The sequence below is a fragment of the Penaeus japonicus genome, unplaced genomic scaffold, assembly GCF_977035675.1.
Source record: "Penaeus japonicus unplaced genomic scaffold, GWHDUDI00000001_assembly GWHDUDI00000007, whole genome shotgun sequence".
NCBI classification, from domain to species: domain Eukaryota; kingdom Metazoa; phylum Arthropoda; class Malacostraca; order Decapoda; family Penaeidae; genus Penaeus; species Penaeus japonicus.
The window spans coordinates 25,036,431-25,057,049 of record NW_028234409.1 but is presented as its reverse complement, the minus strand read 5'-3'; the positions used below and the strand labels follow the sequence as shown (position 1 = coordinate 25,057,049).

Sequence of the window (20,619 nt, the reverse complement as noted above, 5' to 3'; positions counted from 1 at the left end):
AACTACTGATCTATATGATTTGTTCTAAGGAACTTATACATGCATCCCCCCAAAAAAAATGCCAAGGAACAAGAATAATGAATATCAATTAATAATGAAGGGTAATTTGGTATCACAATTTCCATTCTTTAATATAAACAATCAGTACTTACTTTCGTAGATTTTCTGAGTTGAACATGAATTCAACAGGAATAAGTTCATATTCTTCCTTTTCTTTCTCCTCCTCCTCCTCTTCTTTCTTCTGTTCTTCCTCTTTCTTTGCTTTGGATTTGTCTTGTACTTTAGTTGATATGAGGCCAGTGCGAGTGAGGTTCTCCAACAAAGAATTAAGATCAAGAGGAGCTTGAGGAACTGGTTGAGAGGCCTTATTAGGTCCTGGAGGAAGTTGCGTTGTCATGTAAGAGCCTGGGACAGCATTTGGAGGAATGCCAACCTGTGGTGGTGGATGACTGAGAATATCATTAAGTGAGGCAATGGCCTGTGGGGCTGGAGGGTTGTTTATATTCGATATTGGTAACACTCCAGAACTGGGACCAAGCTGTGGAGGTGGCACAGAAGGAGGACCTTGTGGGGGAGGACCTTGAGGTGGCCCCCCCTGCATTGGTCTCTGTGTTGGAGGTGGTCCCTGAGCTAGGAAAACTCCATCTGGTCCTAGGGATGAATGCGGGCCCACCTTTGTTTTTTCTGGGTAATTTGGAGGGGGTTTCCTGGGAATCCCAACAGGGGGTGACCGTCTGTTGGGACCTTTCATGGTTGGCATGTTTCTCTCTTCCCCTGAAAACTGATCTTGAGCTGGACTACCTGAAACACCTGACAGCTTCTGCCCTTCACTTTCCATTCCATGAATGGTTACCTGTCCTGGTATAATACCAGCAGGCAGAGCAGTGAATCGCAGGAAGCGTCTATAACCGCGTACACTAATGCTGATTGGCAAACCTCCAAATTCCACTGGGAACTTGATATCATTAATAGTGACTGCTCTTAAAGCGTCCACAAACTTAATGATAAATGGCCTGCCATCTATATTAAAGCGCTGTGGTTTAGCATCCAAGTAAAGGGGAACAACTTTTCTAGCATGGATTACAAGCTGAATCTTCCCTGCAACAAAGTCTGTATTCTTGACAGGTCCTATGTTTACATTAGGAGGTTTTCCATCTAATCTCACTGTTCTTGGTTGTCCTGCAAGATGTACTGTTATTGGTTTCCCACCAAAGAAGCACTGATATCCTCTGTTGTCTAACATCAGTTCCTTTGTTGGGACACCTAATTTTACACGGTGTGTCTCTCCAGCAATTGTAAACTCTTTATAGTCTTCCCCTATTCTCATCGGCAACACAAACTGGCCTTCATCAAATACAATATTACAGTGACCTTCTCCAAATGTGAGAATCCGGGGATCATCCCAATCCAAGAGGATCACAGCAGTGTTACCGTATGTTCGGATTTCTCTTGGAACTTTGTCAATATCAATCGTTCTTGTCTCGGAATCCCTGGCCACAGCCTTTAACCTCTCTTCTGTGACAAATGGAAGGTCAGGCTCACCTGTCCATTCATCTTCCAGGTTTCCTTCCCTGTATCCCCAATTGCGGTCATCCTGAATGAATCCTCCTCTCCCTCTTCTGCCTCGTCCTCTCATGCCTCCTCTGCCCCATCCATCTTCACCTTCTGGCCCTCCTGGGGGCCCACCCCGCCCACCTGGAAGGCCTCGTCCCATCCCAAGGCCACCTCTAGATGGAGGTCCGTTGGGACCCATGTAACCCCCTCGCCCACCTCTCATGTGATTCTCCCGCATTCCCCTTCCATGACCCGGACCAGGACCAGGTCCTGGACCTGGGCCTGGGCCTGGGCCTGGCCCTGAACCTGGGCCTGGTCCAGAGCCTGAACTTAGCCCTGATCCTGGTCCTGGTCCTGGTCCTGATCCTGGTCCTGATCCTGGTCCTGGTCCTGGTCCTGATCCTGGTCCGGATCCTGGTCCTGGACCTGGTCCTGAACGTGGCCCTGATGCTGAGGTAGGTGGTCCAGAGGTAGGACCTGACAGTGGAGTCTCACCTGGGCCTGTCCAGTCTCCATCATCTAGAGGAAAAATAATCATATATAAATTAACCATATCCCCAAAATTACATTATATATCTTATTTGCATTCTATTCATTATAGAAACCCTATCAATAGGCAAAAGTTTTTTTTTTCTTTATTACAATAAAAAATGTTTAGCTGAACTATGTGTATTGCTATACCAAGTATACAGCACATATTCCTAATAAGTGTCACAACATGACGGAACACAAAAAAAGGTGGAGAAGATTTTCAATACCCTAATGTATAAATGAGCAGGAGTTAGGCTGATAATTGGTTTTGTGTTGTAGTTCAACAATATTGTAATTCAATTAACTTCTTGCCTATAAGATAAAATGCCATACCTGGGAAATGTGAAGGTGTTCTGTGATGCCGCCTGTCCCTGTACTGTGCTTCACGAATTTTGTCTTGCTCCACTAAAGTGACTACTGTGGTCAGTAACTGGTTGTACTGACTAAGGTTGATCTCTCCTCGACGCATCTGCTCTTCTGCTTGTTTCACAATCACCTGCAAAAATTGAGAATTAAGTACACAGATACTCCTGATAACATTATAAATGTGAAACTGTGTATAGAGGATACACTAGTAAAGTCATAAATAAGTCATCAAGTATAAGAGAAGATCTGGGTTAAATGCTGTATAAGAAAAGATCTTCTAACTTTACTGTGTTAAATGCTAGATGTAAAGAATAGAATATCATCTTGCCAATTTTCCTTGAACATAAAGGTACTTTGAAGATTTTCAAGAAGAAGGGGAAGAAGAAGAAAAAGACTCATGCATTAAATTTTCAAAATTAACAATAAATGCATTACCTATAGAAACATGCTAACTAAAATTCTTACTTGATAATTCTGTCTTGCAGCCTCTCCTCTTCCTGGAGATCCAGGGCTATCCTCATCATCCTCATACAGCTTCCTGCGACCATCTCCTGCAATTATCATAAAGAATTCAATATTCGACATCTGATGTTTTACAGCACATCCAATGAAAAAACAAACTAATAAAATCGGATCTCAATGTTTTGTGACCTAATCCTACCTAGATTGCCTGCCATGCCCATGCCTCTATGGCCTCGCCCTCTGCCTCGAAAGTTCCGGCCTCGATTTGGGAATCCATGGTGATTATCAAAGAATGGGGGCTCCACTTCCTCTCCTTCCTGGCTGAAGCGCCGTTCAGACTCTGTTTATGAGCAGAAGGTTGTGTCAACAGATAAAATTAATTATATTGTATCCTCAACATTTGTTTTAAAAATCTAACTTACATAATCAATACATAATAAATACAATCTTCTACAAACAATTTTATAGACCTTAAAGTGAGTTGAATTTGAAAAATTACAGAGAATGTACTTAACAGCTACAGAATTAAATAAATCAATAAACAAACTTATTAAGTAGTAACAATGTAAGATCTTGTTTACTTCAAACTATATAACATATGTTATCAAAACAAAGAGATAAGGGGATGAGATCTCACCTGAAGTACTAGCTTGCCGCTGGTATTCCTTGAATTCAGGATTCTTTTCTCTGAATTTCTCCCAGGATGCAGCATGAGGACTGTTGAAACTGGGTTTCCTCATGCGAGGGTCAATAGGTCCCAAAAGTGGGCTGCCAACACCTGGAGGTCCCAGCTCTCCTTTGGCACGTGCGATGTTGAGGTCTTGATTATCTGAAGGATTAATTGGAGCCAGTGGATCTCTGGCTGAAGGGTCTCTCACACCTGGGTCTCTGCTGTTTGGGTTCCGATCATCCTGGTCTGTGATATTAAAAGCTGGGCCAACAGGTGTAGGAAGGAGGGCAGGTCGGGGTAGCAGCTGCCGGTAGTCAACGTCTTTCTTGCTGAACAACCTATTGATCAGTGTGAAAAGACTGGTAAGTATATAGCTTGTTTGAGTAACATAGGAGCTAGACATACACACCTCTTGGAATCTCCCTTCAGTAACCTTGAACATAATAACAAGACTAATTGAGTGCATACTAGCTGCTTTGGTTTAGAAATAAATTTTCAATAAAACAATCTGCTAACCAAAGAGACATTTTTTCTTTTACATTAGCATTTAACATTTGTTACAAAAATGTATTAAACCTTTCTTCAAAATAAATCTCAGCTTTTGCCAGAAATATATGTACGATTGCCAAAGCACATTTAACCCATTCACGCCGGGGCCATTCCGGCTTTGCACGGTCGCTATACCGAGGTTTTCGAACGCATCATCCGAACGCTTCGAGATTCTCGGGCGCACGGGCCGCGAGCCTGGGCTGCCCGCTCGCTCACCCCGAGCGCCGGCCTTGGCCAGATATCTCGTCGGCGGCGTCTGACGCGAAAACCACGAAACGTGTCAGCACGTCATCCGGCGTGAGTGGGTTAAAGACTAATAATGGAAAAAAATTCACACATGCTTGTTCATATCTGTCAATACTATCTCTGCATCAAGAACAAATTTTCTATGTCTAAAGCCTTTTCAATCTCGTGCATTGTAATCAGCACTAGTTTTATTAATACATTTAATTAATACTTTTGAAATAACTACCACCAGATTTACTTTCAACAGTACTTATAAATGACCACTTTATAGATTCATTAACCAAAGTATATTTAATGCTAATCCATTGAGATTGGGTACATGCACTGATCTTGACACAAAAGATTCAATAACTGGGCCTAACTGACCTCACCTGTTTACCAGACACCATTTCTTGATTTTTTGGGAAAGAGTTATTTCTATACTACATTAGCATCATTATTAACAGTGATAAAAAGTAAATACTTGTAATTGGGTGAGCCTAGTAATTGACTCATTGGTACTAAGCACTTCCGGAGTCCTCTACGTGTAAAATAACAATTCAAAACAAAACCATAGTATACAGTGTATATATATACACATGCTATCCTGGTGTCACTGGATTTATTAATTGACACATTTCTTTCACATCTCCATTCTATAAAATCTGCAAATAAAAATCCCACCAGATATTTCTCAAGAATGAAGACTATTTATTAGCAAAAGTGCCTGAAGGAGCTAATTAAATGCTGAGTATCATTTATGACTCAGCTGACCTAAACAAACTCCCGACTCCTGTTCCTCATTTCACATATGCAATCACTCCTTGTAAGGTCTTTCTTCTTCCTTTTCTCTCTCCCTCTCACTCTTGCTTTTCTCTTTCTCTCTCCATCTTTTGTTTGTTTATTTGTTTACTTTTGTTTAGGTGCATGTATTTGTTTATTTGTTTACCTTTGTTTAGGTGGATGTATTTCTATAGATCATATAAATACTGACATTCTTTAGTTTACATGTTATAACACTAGGGTTTCAAGTGTGCATAAGGAACTAACACGAGACTGGCCATGGAAACTGGGGTTCCTATAGCCTTACTTCTGGGGTTAAGTATGCTTAGGCTGACTTCCAATATTTTTTAATGATGTTATAAGTACATAATAATACTGAACAATTCTTTATAATGATTCTAGATTACAAATGGTTACTCCTCTGGAACAAAATTAGGATATGGGCAAAACTTAAGATTGTGTATAGGCCTAGGCAAAAGGATGATCATCCCTGAATTGATTCTGATTCCAGAGTCAGATGTCTCTAGCGTGACATCATGTCATGGGAATAATTTGCTCCTGCCAGATGACATCCTATCATGTCATGATTTCTAACTCAAAACATGCATCATCATGTATGTATATATGAGTTCCATTTGTATAGACCAGTGGTTTTCAAACTTCTTAGTATGACAGCACACTAAGAAACAACTAATATTTTGGTGGCACACCTGCTCTTTGATTATATATATAGTCTTAGACTTATTCTCGCGATCAATGTGATGAATTCTCGAAACCTAGCAAAATTATATTATTTTCGCAGCACACCAAGGAGGTAATGGCAGCATACACTTTGGGAATCACTGGTATAGACACATGAAAAGTGCTCAAAGAGGCTTGTTATCAAGCCAGCAGGAGTGGCATTACCCAAATACAAACCCTGGTGTGACTCAAATTAAAATGATTCTCTATATCCTACCTTTTCTTCATGACTAATGAGTATTTCTAGTCTATGATCCTCTTGGGAATTTAGTTAAAAATGATCATAGTTATAACATCATTAAAAATGCTTAGAAGCCAGCCAAGGTGCAACTTTCCCAAAGGGAGCATAGGTGTTATCTAATCAAAACAGGAGGGTGGGCACCTAAAGGTACACTAATAGCAGTCAGGGACAGGTCAGTGTTGCTCAACTCCCTTATATTTCATTATTTTACTCATAAAATAAACTTCAGAAAACAAATAATGTTATCAACCATTAGAGGATATTCATCAAAAATAAAAAAAGTTATTCTATGTCAGATAAAAAAATGTAACATCTTTTAAGGGTTAAATAAATATGTTAATATATGCAAATCTATGTAACGTACATAATGGATATTATTCATATCACACATGCTATAAAACATATATCATATGTGTATGTGTGTGTGCATACTTGCATGGTCTTAGTTAGTTGTTTAAATAAGAGAAAGAGAGCTGAGTTCAAGGGGATCCATCTGCTATATCTAGAATGTATGCCATCAATGGTCCTATTTGGAAAACAATTTCTTTACATCCCAATACTAAGACCTCTTGTACCTCTTTTACTTAAAATCTTCCTTGTCTAACTTAAATTGTTCCAGACATATAATAGTAAAGCATAATCATATCAACTCATTTTCGTCTTTTCTCTAATGTTGCAAGTTTAGATTTCTGATATTTGTTCCAAGTCCCTTAACCCATTGATCGCGGTATTGAAAAAAGGTCTATGCAGTAGGATGACAGGTTTACATCGTCTGGCATGGTGCCATCCGCGTCTATGACCGACTCTGCCTTGGCAGCAAATCATGCCATCCGCTGCTAATGGGTTAAAGTTGGTACCCATCTAGTTGTGGCTCATTCCAGTTTGTCTATAACTTTTCCTAGATGTGGACTCCATATTACTGCAGTGTATTTTAGAGTAGGTCTTATGATCTGATGATTTTTCTTACCATACCTCCACATGAATGCCCTGTTCATGTTTGTTATCAGTGATAGCACTTTTTTATTATTACCAATAATTACAAGTATTCTGAGGTCTTTTTCTTTCTCTTGACGTATCTAATATTGTTTTTCTTAGCTTGTACTGGTGTATGAGTTGATGTTTACTATCACTGTGCCTGGCATTTATTGTTGTCAAATTCCATATTCCAAGGACAGCTCTTTTTGAACAAGCTTTCAATGTCTTTTTGGAAACTGGCATACATCCACAACTGTTACTCCTCTTTTTGTATCATCTGCAAACATATACTGACAACTCTCTGAATTTATGTTTGATTGTAGTTCATTTATGAAAATAAACATAATTGGTGCCAATACTGACTCTTGGGTACTCCACTTGTTACTTGTCTCCATGTAGAGTGTTTCCCTCTATTTGCTGTATTCATTCTTCTTTCATATAAAGAGCCCTTTGTCCATTTGAGGAGTTTTTCTTCAACTCCACCTATGTTCCAATTTCTGCATCAGTCTATTATGTGACACTTGATGCTCTGTCAAAGGCCTTTTTGAAATCAAAGTATACTAATTCTTCCCAATCTTCTCACTCTTACAGTATATCAGTAATTTTGTTGTAAAAGCAGAGTAAATTTGATACTTATGATTGGTCCTCCCTGAATCCAAATTGTTGCTATATGTCCTCCCATAAAAGTGCAATACTTCTATCACACTGAGTATAAAGAGAATAATGAGCTGATATGGACCCTATACTACAATTTTAGTCAACTGCAGTATTGATAGAGCCTGTCATATGACACATATAAGTCTTTCAATACAACAAAACACACAAATTGCTCTAGTTTTTCAATGAGTGACTGAGAGTGGGAAAAATAAGGGTATGTTGCAAGAAGCTGCCTTGCTCTGAAATAAAACCCGTCCTGGAGATTGGGTAAGCAAATCTATCCCCCATCAGCAATGGTTTAATATCATATTTTGTTTCACAAGTTGTTCATTATCTTTTCCAGTAATTCATATTTTTCACTTGCTAGTAATACTGGTATATAATTCAGAGGGTTTTGCTCATCATCACTCTTGTGTAGAAGGGGTGATGCTCACTGACTTCCATGATTTTGGTTGATTTCCTTTATCTATTGAGTTTTGAAATAACAAAAGTAACAGTAGACCGAATTGATCAGCACATTCTTTGAGAAAACCATCTGGTCATTCCACTTTCCTTTTCCTAATTTCACTAATAGATCCTTATTTCCTTTTTCTTGAGTGTGATGTTCCCAAGATACTGAGTTGTGGCAACCAAATTCCTTTCTGGTTAAAGGAAGGCATCTTTAACAAGGACTAATTGGAATTTTTCATTTAGAATCTCATACATTTCTTTTTTTTAGTATAGAAAATGATTCCATCTTTAGTAGCAAAAATATGATCTTTGCTTTAGTTTTACTATTTAAATAATTGTAGAAAAGTTTAGGTTGTTTTTGGAGCTTCTGTAAATATCCTAAAAATCTCTCTTGTAATCTCTCAATGCCTCATTTCTCCCTACTTTATGACCTATGTCTTCTGAATCTTTTCTGCAAGTGATGTTTGTTTTCTCTTGCTCTCCTATATTTTTCGTTGAACCTTTTTTGGTATTTTATTGCTTCAGTCTTTGAATTTTGGCACATACACATAACTCATTTATTACAGATCTCACTACATCTTAATTATATCTTTTCTTTACAATTTCAGTGCATTCTTTGTTCTCAAAGAACTTTCTTCAATTTGTTAATAACCTTTCTTGTAGATGTACTTCTTCTAAAATTCTCTCTTTTCAATTGTTTCTTCCTATATAAAGCAATATATAAACTAATATAATTACTAAATGAACACTCATCCTCTATAGAGGACAGAATTTTGAGCATTTCATATCAACTTTATTTGTTTTATTTATTAGGTCAAGCACCATAGATAGCATGTCCATGCCATTTTCCATAGTTTATTCAGCTATGGTTTGATGAAGGCAATGCTGTTTTTTTATTTCCAGCAAATTCACATTCAATGAATCTGATGGTGCTTTTGAATCTCAAGTTTCTCTGTTGATTCTGCTATTAAATCTTCAGTTAAAAGAATTTTCTTTGATTTGGTTTCCATAATTTGAAGTAAATTCTTTAAACTTCTAAGCATTTCTTGGGCTAGTTATCTGTAACTTTCTTATGACCATGCTGATATGTGTGTGTGTTTGTATGTGTGTGTGTGTGTATATATGTGTGCGTGTGCGTGTGCGTGTGCGTGTGCGTGTGCGTGTGCGTGTGCGTGTGCGTGCAAGTGCTTTAATATCATATTTTAGATTTAAGAAAAATCTTTATAATGAAAATCATATATTGTCAGTCTTCTTTCAATATTTTTTTCTGGAAATTACTTTTGAAAGTTTTAGCAATATACACAGCTTAACTAAGAACCATGCTATTAACACAACTCATAACTAGCTATGCAAAATAAACTATTACTAACTCAGCATAAAGCAAAATTGACAGAACTAAGGGAGAGAGGGGGAGGGAGAAAGGGGGAGGGAGAAAGGGGGAGGGAGAAAGGGGGAGAGAGGGGGAGGGAGAAAGGGGGAGAGAGAAAGGGGGAGAGAGAAAGGGGGTGAGCGGGGGGGGGAGAGAGAGAGAGAGAGAGAGAGAGAGAGAGAGAGAGAGAGAGAGAGAGAGAGAGAGAGAGAGAGAGAGAGAGAGAGAGAGAGAGAGAGAGAGAGAGAGAGAGAGAGAGAGAGGAGGGGGGCAAGAGGAGAGACAGAGACAGAGAGGGAGGGAGAGAAGGAGAGAAGGAGACAGGAAAAGAGAGGAGAGACAAAGACAGAGACAGAGAGGGGGTGGAGAGGGAGGGAGAGGGAGAGAGGGAGTGAAGGAGAGAGGGAGAAAGGGAGGGGAGGGGAGGGGAGGGGAGGGGAGGGGAGGGGAGGGGAGGGGAGGGGAGGGGAGGGAGGGGAGGGGAGGGGAGGGGAGAGGAGGGGGAGGAGAGACAGAGATAGAGATAGAGATAGAGATAGAGAGAGAAAGAGGAGAGACACAGAGGAAAGACAGAAAGAGGCACAGAGAGCGTAAAGAGGAGAGACAGAGGAAAGACAGAAAGAAGCACAGAGAGAGGAAAGAGGAGAGAGAGAGAAGTAGAAACCAAGAGAGTAGTAAAAATAAGGCTCAAAAAGCACAACGCATCTTACCCGAGTCCTTGCTCTGCTTCAGGAGACTCCCTGTAAAACAAAGGTGCAAAGCACAGATTGGTGATCAGATGTGATAAAAAGCAACAAAGCACAAGAAACATACAAGTGAAGAATCATCACACAAAATGCATCCCACTAAATTTCTACAAATGGTGCGCATCAATATGTGTATATCAAGCTAATTTAATATGAACTTTGGTGAATAAGCACTGTATGCATTTTTTTGTATTCTGGAGGCTAATTTTATCTGATGTCTTTTCACAGCTGTAAATCTAATGTTCTATTATTACAGCCTGGATATTAAAAGGTTGAAATCTGTCATAATATTAACTTTTCAGATATATTGACATTTTATGAGTATTTTTAGTTGAATACCTTATCTAATTTTAATATACTTATTAAAGAAAAATACATAAGGTAAAGTCAAGTCAATTAGTTACCTTAAATTGCATTCTCTGTCAGATAGAATGCAATTCCGAGTTCAAAGAATTTAAAAGAATTTAATAGTGATGCTAAAATATATCTATTACTTAATATGAAACAGCAACATTACATTTACTATTTCAAATTATAATTCTACACTTTTATTTTCTTTCATTTTTAAGAAGTATAATTGATATATAATGTTTTTATAAATTGCACTCTCTAAAACACATATATATCTTAGAATTTGTTTGCCTGCCTTCTAATAAGAGAATTTGCATTACCTATAGAGTCTGTTTTATCTGGTCTGTCCACAAGTTATCAGTGATCTGGCACATGAGCACATTACTGATTGGCTGAAAAGCAATATGTCTAATATTGTTAGTTAGATGTGATAAATATTCAAGCTATCAATGCAGTTATATATTTAACTAATTGCGGACGGGCATCATGACATACATGACGCAGGAGCTTTGGCCTGACGACGGGCATCATGACTTACATGACGTTCAGGGATTTTGAATCACTGCTATTTTATTGTGCTATAAATAAGGAGTGAGTGAGGATGACTATTACAGTCATAATTACTATAATTACTATAATATTAACCCGTTAACGACGGGTGACTAGATATCACGTCTAGTGGTTTTTGGGCCACACGCCGGGGACGCGTTATTTTGTCCAGCCCGGCGCGCGGGAGGAGCCAGCGCACAGTGCTGGTTCACGGCCAGTGCGGCCGAGAATCCCGACGCATTAGGCTTATGCGTTCAAGAGTCCCGGAATTTTGGTCTTTTTAAGCTGGATTGGTCCCGTCGGGAACAGGTTAAGCAAACCTAACATCCAAAAACTAGATGGCAACACTTTCTTCTAGCACCAGCAGGAGAGAGAGCCTTGAATGGCACTCATCCACGGTCTCTATCTAGCACTATCTTTATAGAGCGATGGCACATAGCAAGATGCCAACCTCTAGTCTACATAAACAAAAAACAGGTTTTAAATAATTAATCTTCTCAATTAAGTATTTAAGAAAGACATCTGGCTGTACAAGTGCAAATAAAAGGTATCTCAATAATATCCTTAATGTAAATTACATAGTTAAAATGGAAAATGACATGAAATAGTGTTGAAGTGAATCTGCAACATCATCACAAGACATTGGTGGAAATGTAAGAGTACAAACAAGTTCTCTATACCAGGATGTCAACTTTGATGATCAGATGAATGTTATTTCAAATACTACCTATGTAATTTACATGCTGTGAATTATTAAAATATCTTTTATTTGCACTTACAATGCCAGATCATTCTTTTTTAACATACATGAAATTAGGGAAAGAATAATTATTCAAAGCCCACTGTTCTTTGCATCCAATCAGTCTAGTGTGTTTGATACATGGTTGTCTTTGTGTCCTTGCATTCCATAATATCAGTCTAATTGGAAAGTTTGGGATTTGTGTGTGAATGTGTAAGGGTTCTTAGTATTTCTACACATTCAAATGTGTTACCATATTAATAGCTTGAAAGATTTATCACATATAACTTATGATATCATACACATTGATTTCCAGCCAAACATTAGCCAGTAACGTGTAGTTGACACTTATAACTATAACTTGAGATATTCAGTGGACAGGTCAGAAAAGGCAAACTATAGTAATAATAATAAGATATTGAAACTTCTATCTATCAAGATTATTATTGGGTAGTTAGTGAAAGACCCTTGTTGTATTATTATTACATTTTAAACATGCTACCCTTCATTATATGAAAATATTATGATGGTTAGCAAATTCTATGATGCACAGAGCACACACATGCAAACAGGTCACCTATGCATATGGACCCATTGACCTAAATCTGAAAATTATTACAAATGTGCATACAATGAGAAATTGTCCACACTTTGCAACCATGCAAGTGTCTCAAGTAAAAGGCAACCATTTAGTTTATTTCTATCATAGATACAGAAAACTTCTCCATCCATGCTGCTCCATTCTAATGTTGCAACTTCAAAATATGCCTTTACCTTTTATGATTCTCTGTATCCATAATGCCTAATCTACTCCTTCCTTTCCTTCCAATTTTTTTTTCATTCCCTACCTAGGAGGAAAGTAAATATCTTTATGGGTACTAATGATCTGTAACTCTATTAACCCTTTCCCGACGGGGCACACGCTACGCGAAAACCCCTACGCCGGGCCATTGCAAATTGCATTGGAAACATCACACTGGCATGACGCCCTGGCATCGGGAATTTAGCTGTGTCACACAGGTGTGACGCACCGTCTTCATAGGGTTAAGATTTGCACATTTCCTATTTTGAATCTCTATGTAGCCTTCCAATGGAAAAGGAAAACTGTCACATCTGTTATATCTAACCCCTATCAATTTTTTTCATGCCAATGCTCTATGGTGAATCCTCTAAAGTTGTGGGAGGACTAAACACTGAGCTAAAAGTCAAGTAGGTTCTTTGGAGATGTAAAAACAACAAAATAAAGTGGGACATTCTGGGTCTCCTTATGGCCTGGCAAGCTTGCTCCTCTCATCTCCTGGGTTGTTGCCAGATGTATGAGGTATATACATAAAGCATTGTACAACAGAAATAAAGAATACATGCTACAGACTGTGCATAGAATGAAACGTAAATATAACAAATAATGTAAATAATAATTCATGTGCTTTCATGTAACATGTAGTAACTTTGGAAATAATATCACAGTAGTAAAGTAGATCTTAGTACAACAAATATCACAATATTATCTGCTATCTCATCGGTTTCAAGTATCATAGATACTATTTCGTGTATCACACTATATCACTATAATATCCCACATCTCCCTCCTTCACATTCACTAGAGTGAGTCTTGAAACAATTTCGCCACCTTCAGATGCTGCAGATGGAAATTCTCAAATGTATCCAGTGAATAGTGGTTTAAAATAGGGACCAAAGGGCTGTGATCCATCACTAAACTAAAATGCAGGAGGTCTGTGAGACGAAACTTGCATTTGGACATGGCCCAGACTACAGCTTGTAACTGTATGGTGGCGTAATGTGTCTCTCTATTAGTCAAGAAGCGAGAGCCACACTGCAATAGTTTGAGTCTTCCACCACCTGGCGTGAACTCTGCCAACTGGTTGACTAGACCCATAGATACGAGGGGGCTTCAAAAAGTTTGTGGAAACAGTCGACAACTAAAAATCATATAGAATGATATTGACTTTAATGCACCTGAACATTCTTGTACAAACGTGTTATAATGTTTTCAAACATGACCCCTTAAATGCAGGTAATAATGCATTGGAAGTCAGGCACCATTTAAGCAACATGGAATTCACCAAAAATCAAGGCCAGGACAAACATTAAATTTATGATGAAACTTGGTTGGGAGAATAAGCAAATCACTGAAGCTCTGAAACAAGTTTATGGTGACAATGTCCCAAAGAAATCAACAACCTACAAATGGATAAATCAGTTCAGAAGTGGTTTGTGAGGAAAACATTGATGCTCTTCACAACATGATTGAAAAGGATAGACAAATAACCACTGAATCATTAGGAAACACATCTTTGTGGGTTCTGCATTTATAATTCTGGTGGAGAGTTTGGGGCTAAGCAAGCTTTCCGCTTGATGGGTCCCTAGGCTGTTGCGCCCAGATCAATCACAAAAAAGCAGTGGCTACCCAGGGGTGGAAGTGGACCGGTCAAAGCAAAATCTGACCATTTCAGAGGAAAGGTCATGACCAATGTCTTCTGGAATGCAGAGGGGATTTTGCTAGTTGACTTCCTCAAGAGCAAGAAAATAATTACATCTGCTTATTATGAATGCATTTTGAGAAAACTGTCAAAAAAACTCAGAAAAACGTCTTGGAAAACTAAATCAACTCGTTCTCTTCCACCAAGACAATGCACCCACTCATGGTGCTTGGCAGACAAGAATTTCAATGGGAAATCATCCGACATCCACCTTAAAGCCCCGATTTAGCCCCATCTGACACCTTTTGGTTTCCAATCTTAAAAAAACATTGAAAGGTATCAATTTTCCCTTGGTTGAAGATGTAAAAAGAGCTGCGCTAACATGGTTCAGATCACATGACCCTCAGTTTTACTCAGACAGACTTATTAACCAATTCACACATGGGCTATTCCAGCTCTAAATGGTCGGAATGCCAGTGTTTTTGAACGCATAAGCCTACCACCTCAGGATTCTCGGGTGCAGCCGCGAGCGAGTGATATACGCCCGCTCACATGGTGCGCCGGCCTCGAACAAATATCTCATCACCAGCGTCTGACCCAAGAACCACTGAACGTGATAGCAAGTCAAACAGTGCGAATGGATTAAAGGCTGGTATCAACGTTTGCAGGAGTGTATTGACCTTAATGGAGCATATGTTGAAAAATAAACATCATAACTGAAACCTTTCTTTCATAATGTCCTTTTTCCACAAACTTTTTGAAACCCTATCATACACGAAGATCTATGAGGTTGGCAGGAGTAGGGAACTCTGCCATAGCACAGACTTTCTCAAAGTCACCTGCAATGCCATCCTTGGAGAGCCTGTAACCAGTCTTCCCTGCGAGCTGATGACCTCAGCTTAGGTTGGCGCTTGATCAACAAGCCCTGAATACTTGTGTAGCTTCAGCTATAATCATATTTTTTCAGGGCCAAGTAATCAAATTTCCTTAGACCTCTTTATCTTCACCTATTCCTTTTATCTTCTCTGTACTCTCCCTGGGCCTACAAGATTCACCTGTAGGGACTGGTATTCACCTCAGGGAGGACTGCAGCCAAAGACCAGGGAGCATATCCAAGTACAAAGCTCCAATATTCTCGAGGTACCAGAGTACTCACCCGGTTCTTCCTCTGAATGGGGCGGGCATAGGGATAGGGGAACCACAGGTCTTTATAAACCTGTAACTCTAGAGCAGGGATAGGGATAGGCCCCTGAAAAGGGGTCTCCTCTGATTAGGTGGGAACATCCACATGGTCTCTATACCCCCCCCCCCTCCAAAAGAGGACGGGGATAGATTTGTAATTTCTGCCACGTCCTCGAGTCAGAAGTGTAAATAACAACCTCCCCCAACCATTGTTCCTTTGCCTTCATGTTGCTATGAATTTTGCTAATAGGGAAGCCCTCCTGCAGACCCTTTTCGACGCAGAAATATGAACCCTTAGAGTGATCTCTGCACATGACCATTTCATCATCCTATGCCAGGATGAAACAAATGCAGAAATCCTGTTTACTGACCATTTGATCAACTTACTTAAGACTAAGTGATTTGAACTGATCATGCCACTGAATTAAAGGCAAATTAAAGGCAAAACTGATAGTTCTCAAGCACTTAAATAGAGAACTAGTCAAGGAAACCCGATCCCATTAACCCACTCACGACGGGGGCATTCCAGCCTTGCATGTCACAATGCCGGGGCTTTCGAACGCTTAGGCCTAAATCAATTAAATGGCTGGCACAATATTGTGCCACCAGGCCACCGGGGTTTTGAATGAGCGGTACAGTAGTGTACCACCTGTCCAGAGAGGGTTAAAGAAGAGCTGGAAAGAACTCTATCGAAGTCTTCATTATGAAGAATCGATACTTAACCGTTTTATTTGATTTAACTTTGCCTATATTCTTCACTTCTATATGAAAATACCAAAGAAAAGTGGAAACAATCTCTTAGTGTGGCATCAAAAAACATATTTTATTCTTTTTTTTTTCCCAAAAAATGAAAAGAACAATATGAATAACCATACACATACATATGAGTATGTACCTCATAACATGACGTGACATGACGTGATTTCACTAGTAATCAACAAATTAGAAGTAGTATTGCATAAGTAATTTTTTACTTTATCTTATTTCTTGGCCAAACACATTTGATTTTGCAATAGTTTTCGACTGATCTTTTTATTCAACCGATCAAGAGGCAGAAATTACCATGATGTCATCAATATCACATAGTTTTCTGTGATATCATTTTTTTAATGTTATATTTCATTTTATGACATTCAAACACCTAAACTACAGTAGCAGAGTCTTAGAAATTACGGTAAACGATTATATTTGAGAACAATCTAGTGATTTATTGCTGATGCTTCAGCACGTCTCATTGCCCTGCCTGGGACTCTGCCAGAAAATGAACCACATCTTTGGGCTTCACCCGGGGCCTGGGATATTTTTCGACCCCATGATAGCACATACCAGCGCAAATGGGTTAATGAAGATCCAGTTCTTGGATACCTGCCAAGGTCCAATAAAAAGGTCTATACTTATTCACATGTTCATAAGTCCCATGCAAATTGAACCACAATGATTTACGAATGTTAAGCAATGCATGGGCTGCTACAAATATGGACACTAAAAGTCAAACTGCCCTGAAGGTGAGAAACTCCGCTTGAGTTCTGATTGTGGAGCAAATAATCATAATTACAGAGACTGCAAATCAAACAACAAAAGATATCTGAACTGTGGCAAGGGGCACAGAACAATAGCAAACTCTTGCCCACTACAAAAGAAAGCAATAAAGAAAAGAAGAGACAACAAAAATTAAATTGAGAAAAAAGAAATTCAAATTTAAAAAGTTGCAAAGCAAATTGCAAAGCAGACAACTGCTGCCACCCAGAACACATGGTTTAAAAGTCTAATAAAAGAGATGAAGGAGGAGGAGAAGAAAAAGCCACAGGTGATTTTACAATTATCTGACAACCTCTCGGTAGGCGTGATGACTGCCATCACCCACGCCCAACTGTGTAATATTATGAAGCCAGAATTAGGCTTTTACCACCACGTAAAAAAGGGATTAAAAGATAATGGCCTTCTGCAGCTTTATCTCAGGAACGGGGATTCATGGGGGATCACACTCACAGCCCCACAACCTTGCCTCAGCCAATAGACAAGCCAGAGCCAAAACACTGCACCATGCCACAGAGGAAACCAACACCCACACCAAACATAACACCACGCCCAACACAACACATATCACCACGCCAAACCACTAAGACACAAACAACCGCTCAGGCACCACCACTCTCACCAACACCATACCCACAACAGACATATGCTGTCAGACCCAAAACTACACAAGCATGGTAGTATGGTACAGTACAAGCACCTGAACAGAGAACAAATCACACATGAAATATATAGAAGTACAATAAAATGGATCTACACAAACACAACATATAAACCCTACATTCACGAACAGACGATCACAAAACACATATGCACTGGACATATATTCATTCACAAAGACATGATTGAGAAATTGAAACAACAAACTTGAACACATACAGAACAGCTGGTATAACACATCCAAATAACGCAATGGCTGCAACACAACCCACTCACACTTCATTATCATCTCGCCTTGCAAACGTTCATCACGACGTACTCGCCAGGACACCAAACAGAAGACACGAACTCTGCAGTCATTACAGACAACATGACCCTGACGTCCTACTCATTTACACATTCACTCAAACATCCACACACACTCCGCATATTCACCTACAATACCTATACATTTAAAAGAAAACAAAAGACGACAGCGAACCCATTGCAGTAAACCAAAACATGAAACAAACTTCTTTATAACTTTTCCTCTGAATTTATGGCAGTAGAAATACAAACCCCTCATGATCCTATAACCCTTGCACCCACATACATTCCTCCTCGCAGACCATATCTTACTGAATCAGACATCTTCCAGCTCATCTTCCCACCCCACCCTGCATCCATTCACACATTCGCTGCCTACACATACATCTTATCATTTATATCACTTTTATTATTGCTTATTATTGCACTTATTTATGTTTCCATTATATGTTTACATTTATGCATTCATTCTTATGCCATGCTCATGATGCATGCTCCTGGTATCATGCTGTTTTTTAAATACTATTCTTTGTTTATGTTCCTTGTGTCATGTTTATCCTCATTATCTCCGCCCCATCACCCACTACCTCACATGCCACCACACTTGACCATTCCCTCTCTAACCTCACCTCCTCTCCTCCCCATCCCCCACCACTTTCTCACAAAGACCACTGTTCTGTTCAATCATTTCTCACTTGCTCACATCACTCACCCATACATTTCTATGACCATCACATATTTGTGTGTTTCTTTTACTATTTTGTTTGTATTTGCTCATTCAGGCCATTATCAATTTATAAAAAAAAAAAAAAAAAAAAAAAAAAAAGGCGACCCACTGGACCTCCCCACAGCTCCCAGGAACCATAAAGGAGGCAGGTGAGAGTCTCACCTGCAATAGACTAACATCGCAGATAACCTCCCACAATGCTAACACTAGCAGGCGAAAAAAAGATGGCAGATCATACCTACTGTGAGGCTGTCTCGCCGGCTCAAAACACTAACAGCTGAAACCCAACCCCCCACCGTCAACTTATGCAACCTAAATCAATATAACCACCATGCAAGGGGTTTCACCCCCCTCTTTTATCTCAGACTTTTTCATTTTTCCAAGCAGCTAGCTCTTTAGCTTTTCTTCCCTCCTTACTCTAAGGATCCTCTTCAATCTTTACTTTGTTACTTTCTTTCCTTGCACATAAAACGAAATGTAAATATAGCAAACAATTTAAATAATAATATATGTGCTTTCATATAACAGGTAGTAACTTTGGAAATACTAGTAGTAAAGTAAATCATAGTACAATACTAGTAGTAAAATAAATCATAGTACTAATAATATCACAATATTAGGCATTATTTGCTGCATCACTGGCTTAAAGTATCACAGATACTATTTTGTGTATCACACTATATCACTTTAATTATCCAAACATCCATTCCACCATTTAGATCAATGATAGGTCCTTAGGTGGATGACTTGCTTTTGGTTATTCATACTAGAATGAATTGTAAGCCTATCATGAATCACTACCTCTATCTCAAACTGGACTTCTTCAGCCAAATCAAGCCACATGATGGTATTCCATTATGCCGTCATAATTATTGAGACAGACAAAGAATATATTAAAACATCTAAGGAGGATATAGCTTTCATCATTAAATATACAAGTGACATATGAAAAATCTGTCTTTTAGCTTTACTGATATCAACAAACCTTCACACCCGTGTGACACGATAAAAAGTACGTGATGACGGGGCGTAACACGTGTGACGTCCCTAAAAATTGTTTATGCTGGGAGACACACGTGAAGCGCGTGTCACGTCACAGTACCCGGCGTCACAACCCAGGCAATATTACTTAGACCCGAAGTAGGGGGTTGACAGCTCTCGCCGGGCCCGTCGGTTAAAGGGAAACATTCTATTCATTTGGTCAATTTGCTACCATTGTTATAAATTCCTTCTTAAACTTCAATATTCTTAAAGTTCTAATAAAATAGTTAGCCCCTAAATTTTCTTCATATAAATTTTGTATAACAATAAGCATCCTACAGTAATTTTTACTTTTTTTTTTTGCATAAGGTGTGGCTCTTGTTGTAAATGTATCTACCAAAGTGTCTCTTTTGGAAAAATTTGTGTATATCAACACCCTAACACAACAAAGCCCAAGCTCTACCTATTTAAATAGCTGTAACTAGCTGAAAACCAAAGTACAGTCAAGTACTGAACCTCCTAAATGTCTCTCATGGAATTGTAAAGTGACATACATCAGTGTTCAATTCTCTATACTCAAATTTGCCCACTTTTTAAAATTAAGGTAATATTGTAGTACTAAGACTCCAGAGAAGCAAAATTTTGTGAAATTAGAATGAGTATGTACATCTTTGCATAATAACGGTGTGTTCTTAGAAAATTTGTGCATGGCATTAACATAACAAGAGGGTCTGTATGCTATGGAGGAGAATATCTACAAGTGAGAGGAGCTAGATAGGCAGTGATATGTGGAAACACCTTCAGAAATTAAGATAAGTGAATGTCCTG

General features: G+C 39.0%; 1 protein-coding gene across 8 annotated transcripts in view; it reads right to left on the bottom strand.

Annotated features, from left to right (window-relative positions):
• LOC122243099 (uncharacterized) overlaps positions 1-20,619 on the bottom strand; it is a 110,633-nt gene that overhangs the window by 9,734 nt on the left and 80,280 nt on the right. For 7 of the 8 annotated variants that reach the window (XM_086538591.1, XM_086538584.1, XM_086538585.1 and 4 more), the window contains 6 exons: positions 10,284-10,313; positions 3,551-3,921; positions 3,113-3,253; positions 2,917-3,002; positions 2,419-2,581; positions 153-2,073 (listed from right to left, as the gene is read on the bottom strand). In XM_086538591.1, the coding sequence (XP_086394717.1) occupies positions 153-2,073; positions 2,419-2,581; positions 2,917-3,002; positions 3,113-3,253; positions 3,551-3,921; positions 10,284-10,313 (2,712 nt within the window). The remainder of the gene's footprint in view (positions 1-152; positions 2,074-2,418; positions 2,582-2,916; positions 3,003-3,112; positions 3,254-3,550; positions 3,922-10,283; positions 10,314-20,619) is intronic. The other variant, XM_086538587.1, reaches the window with a different exon arrangement.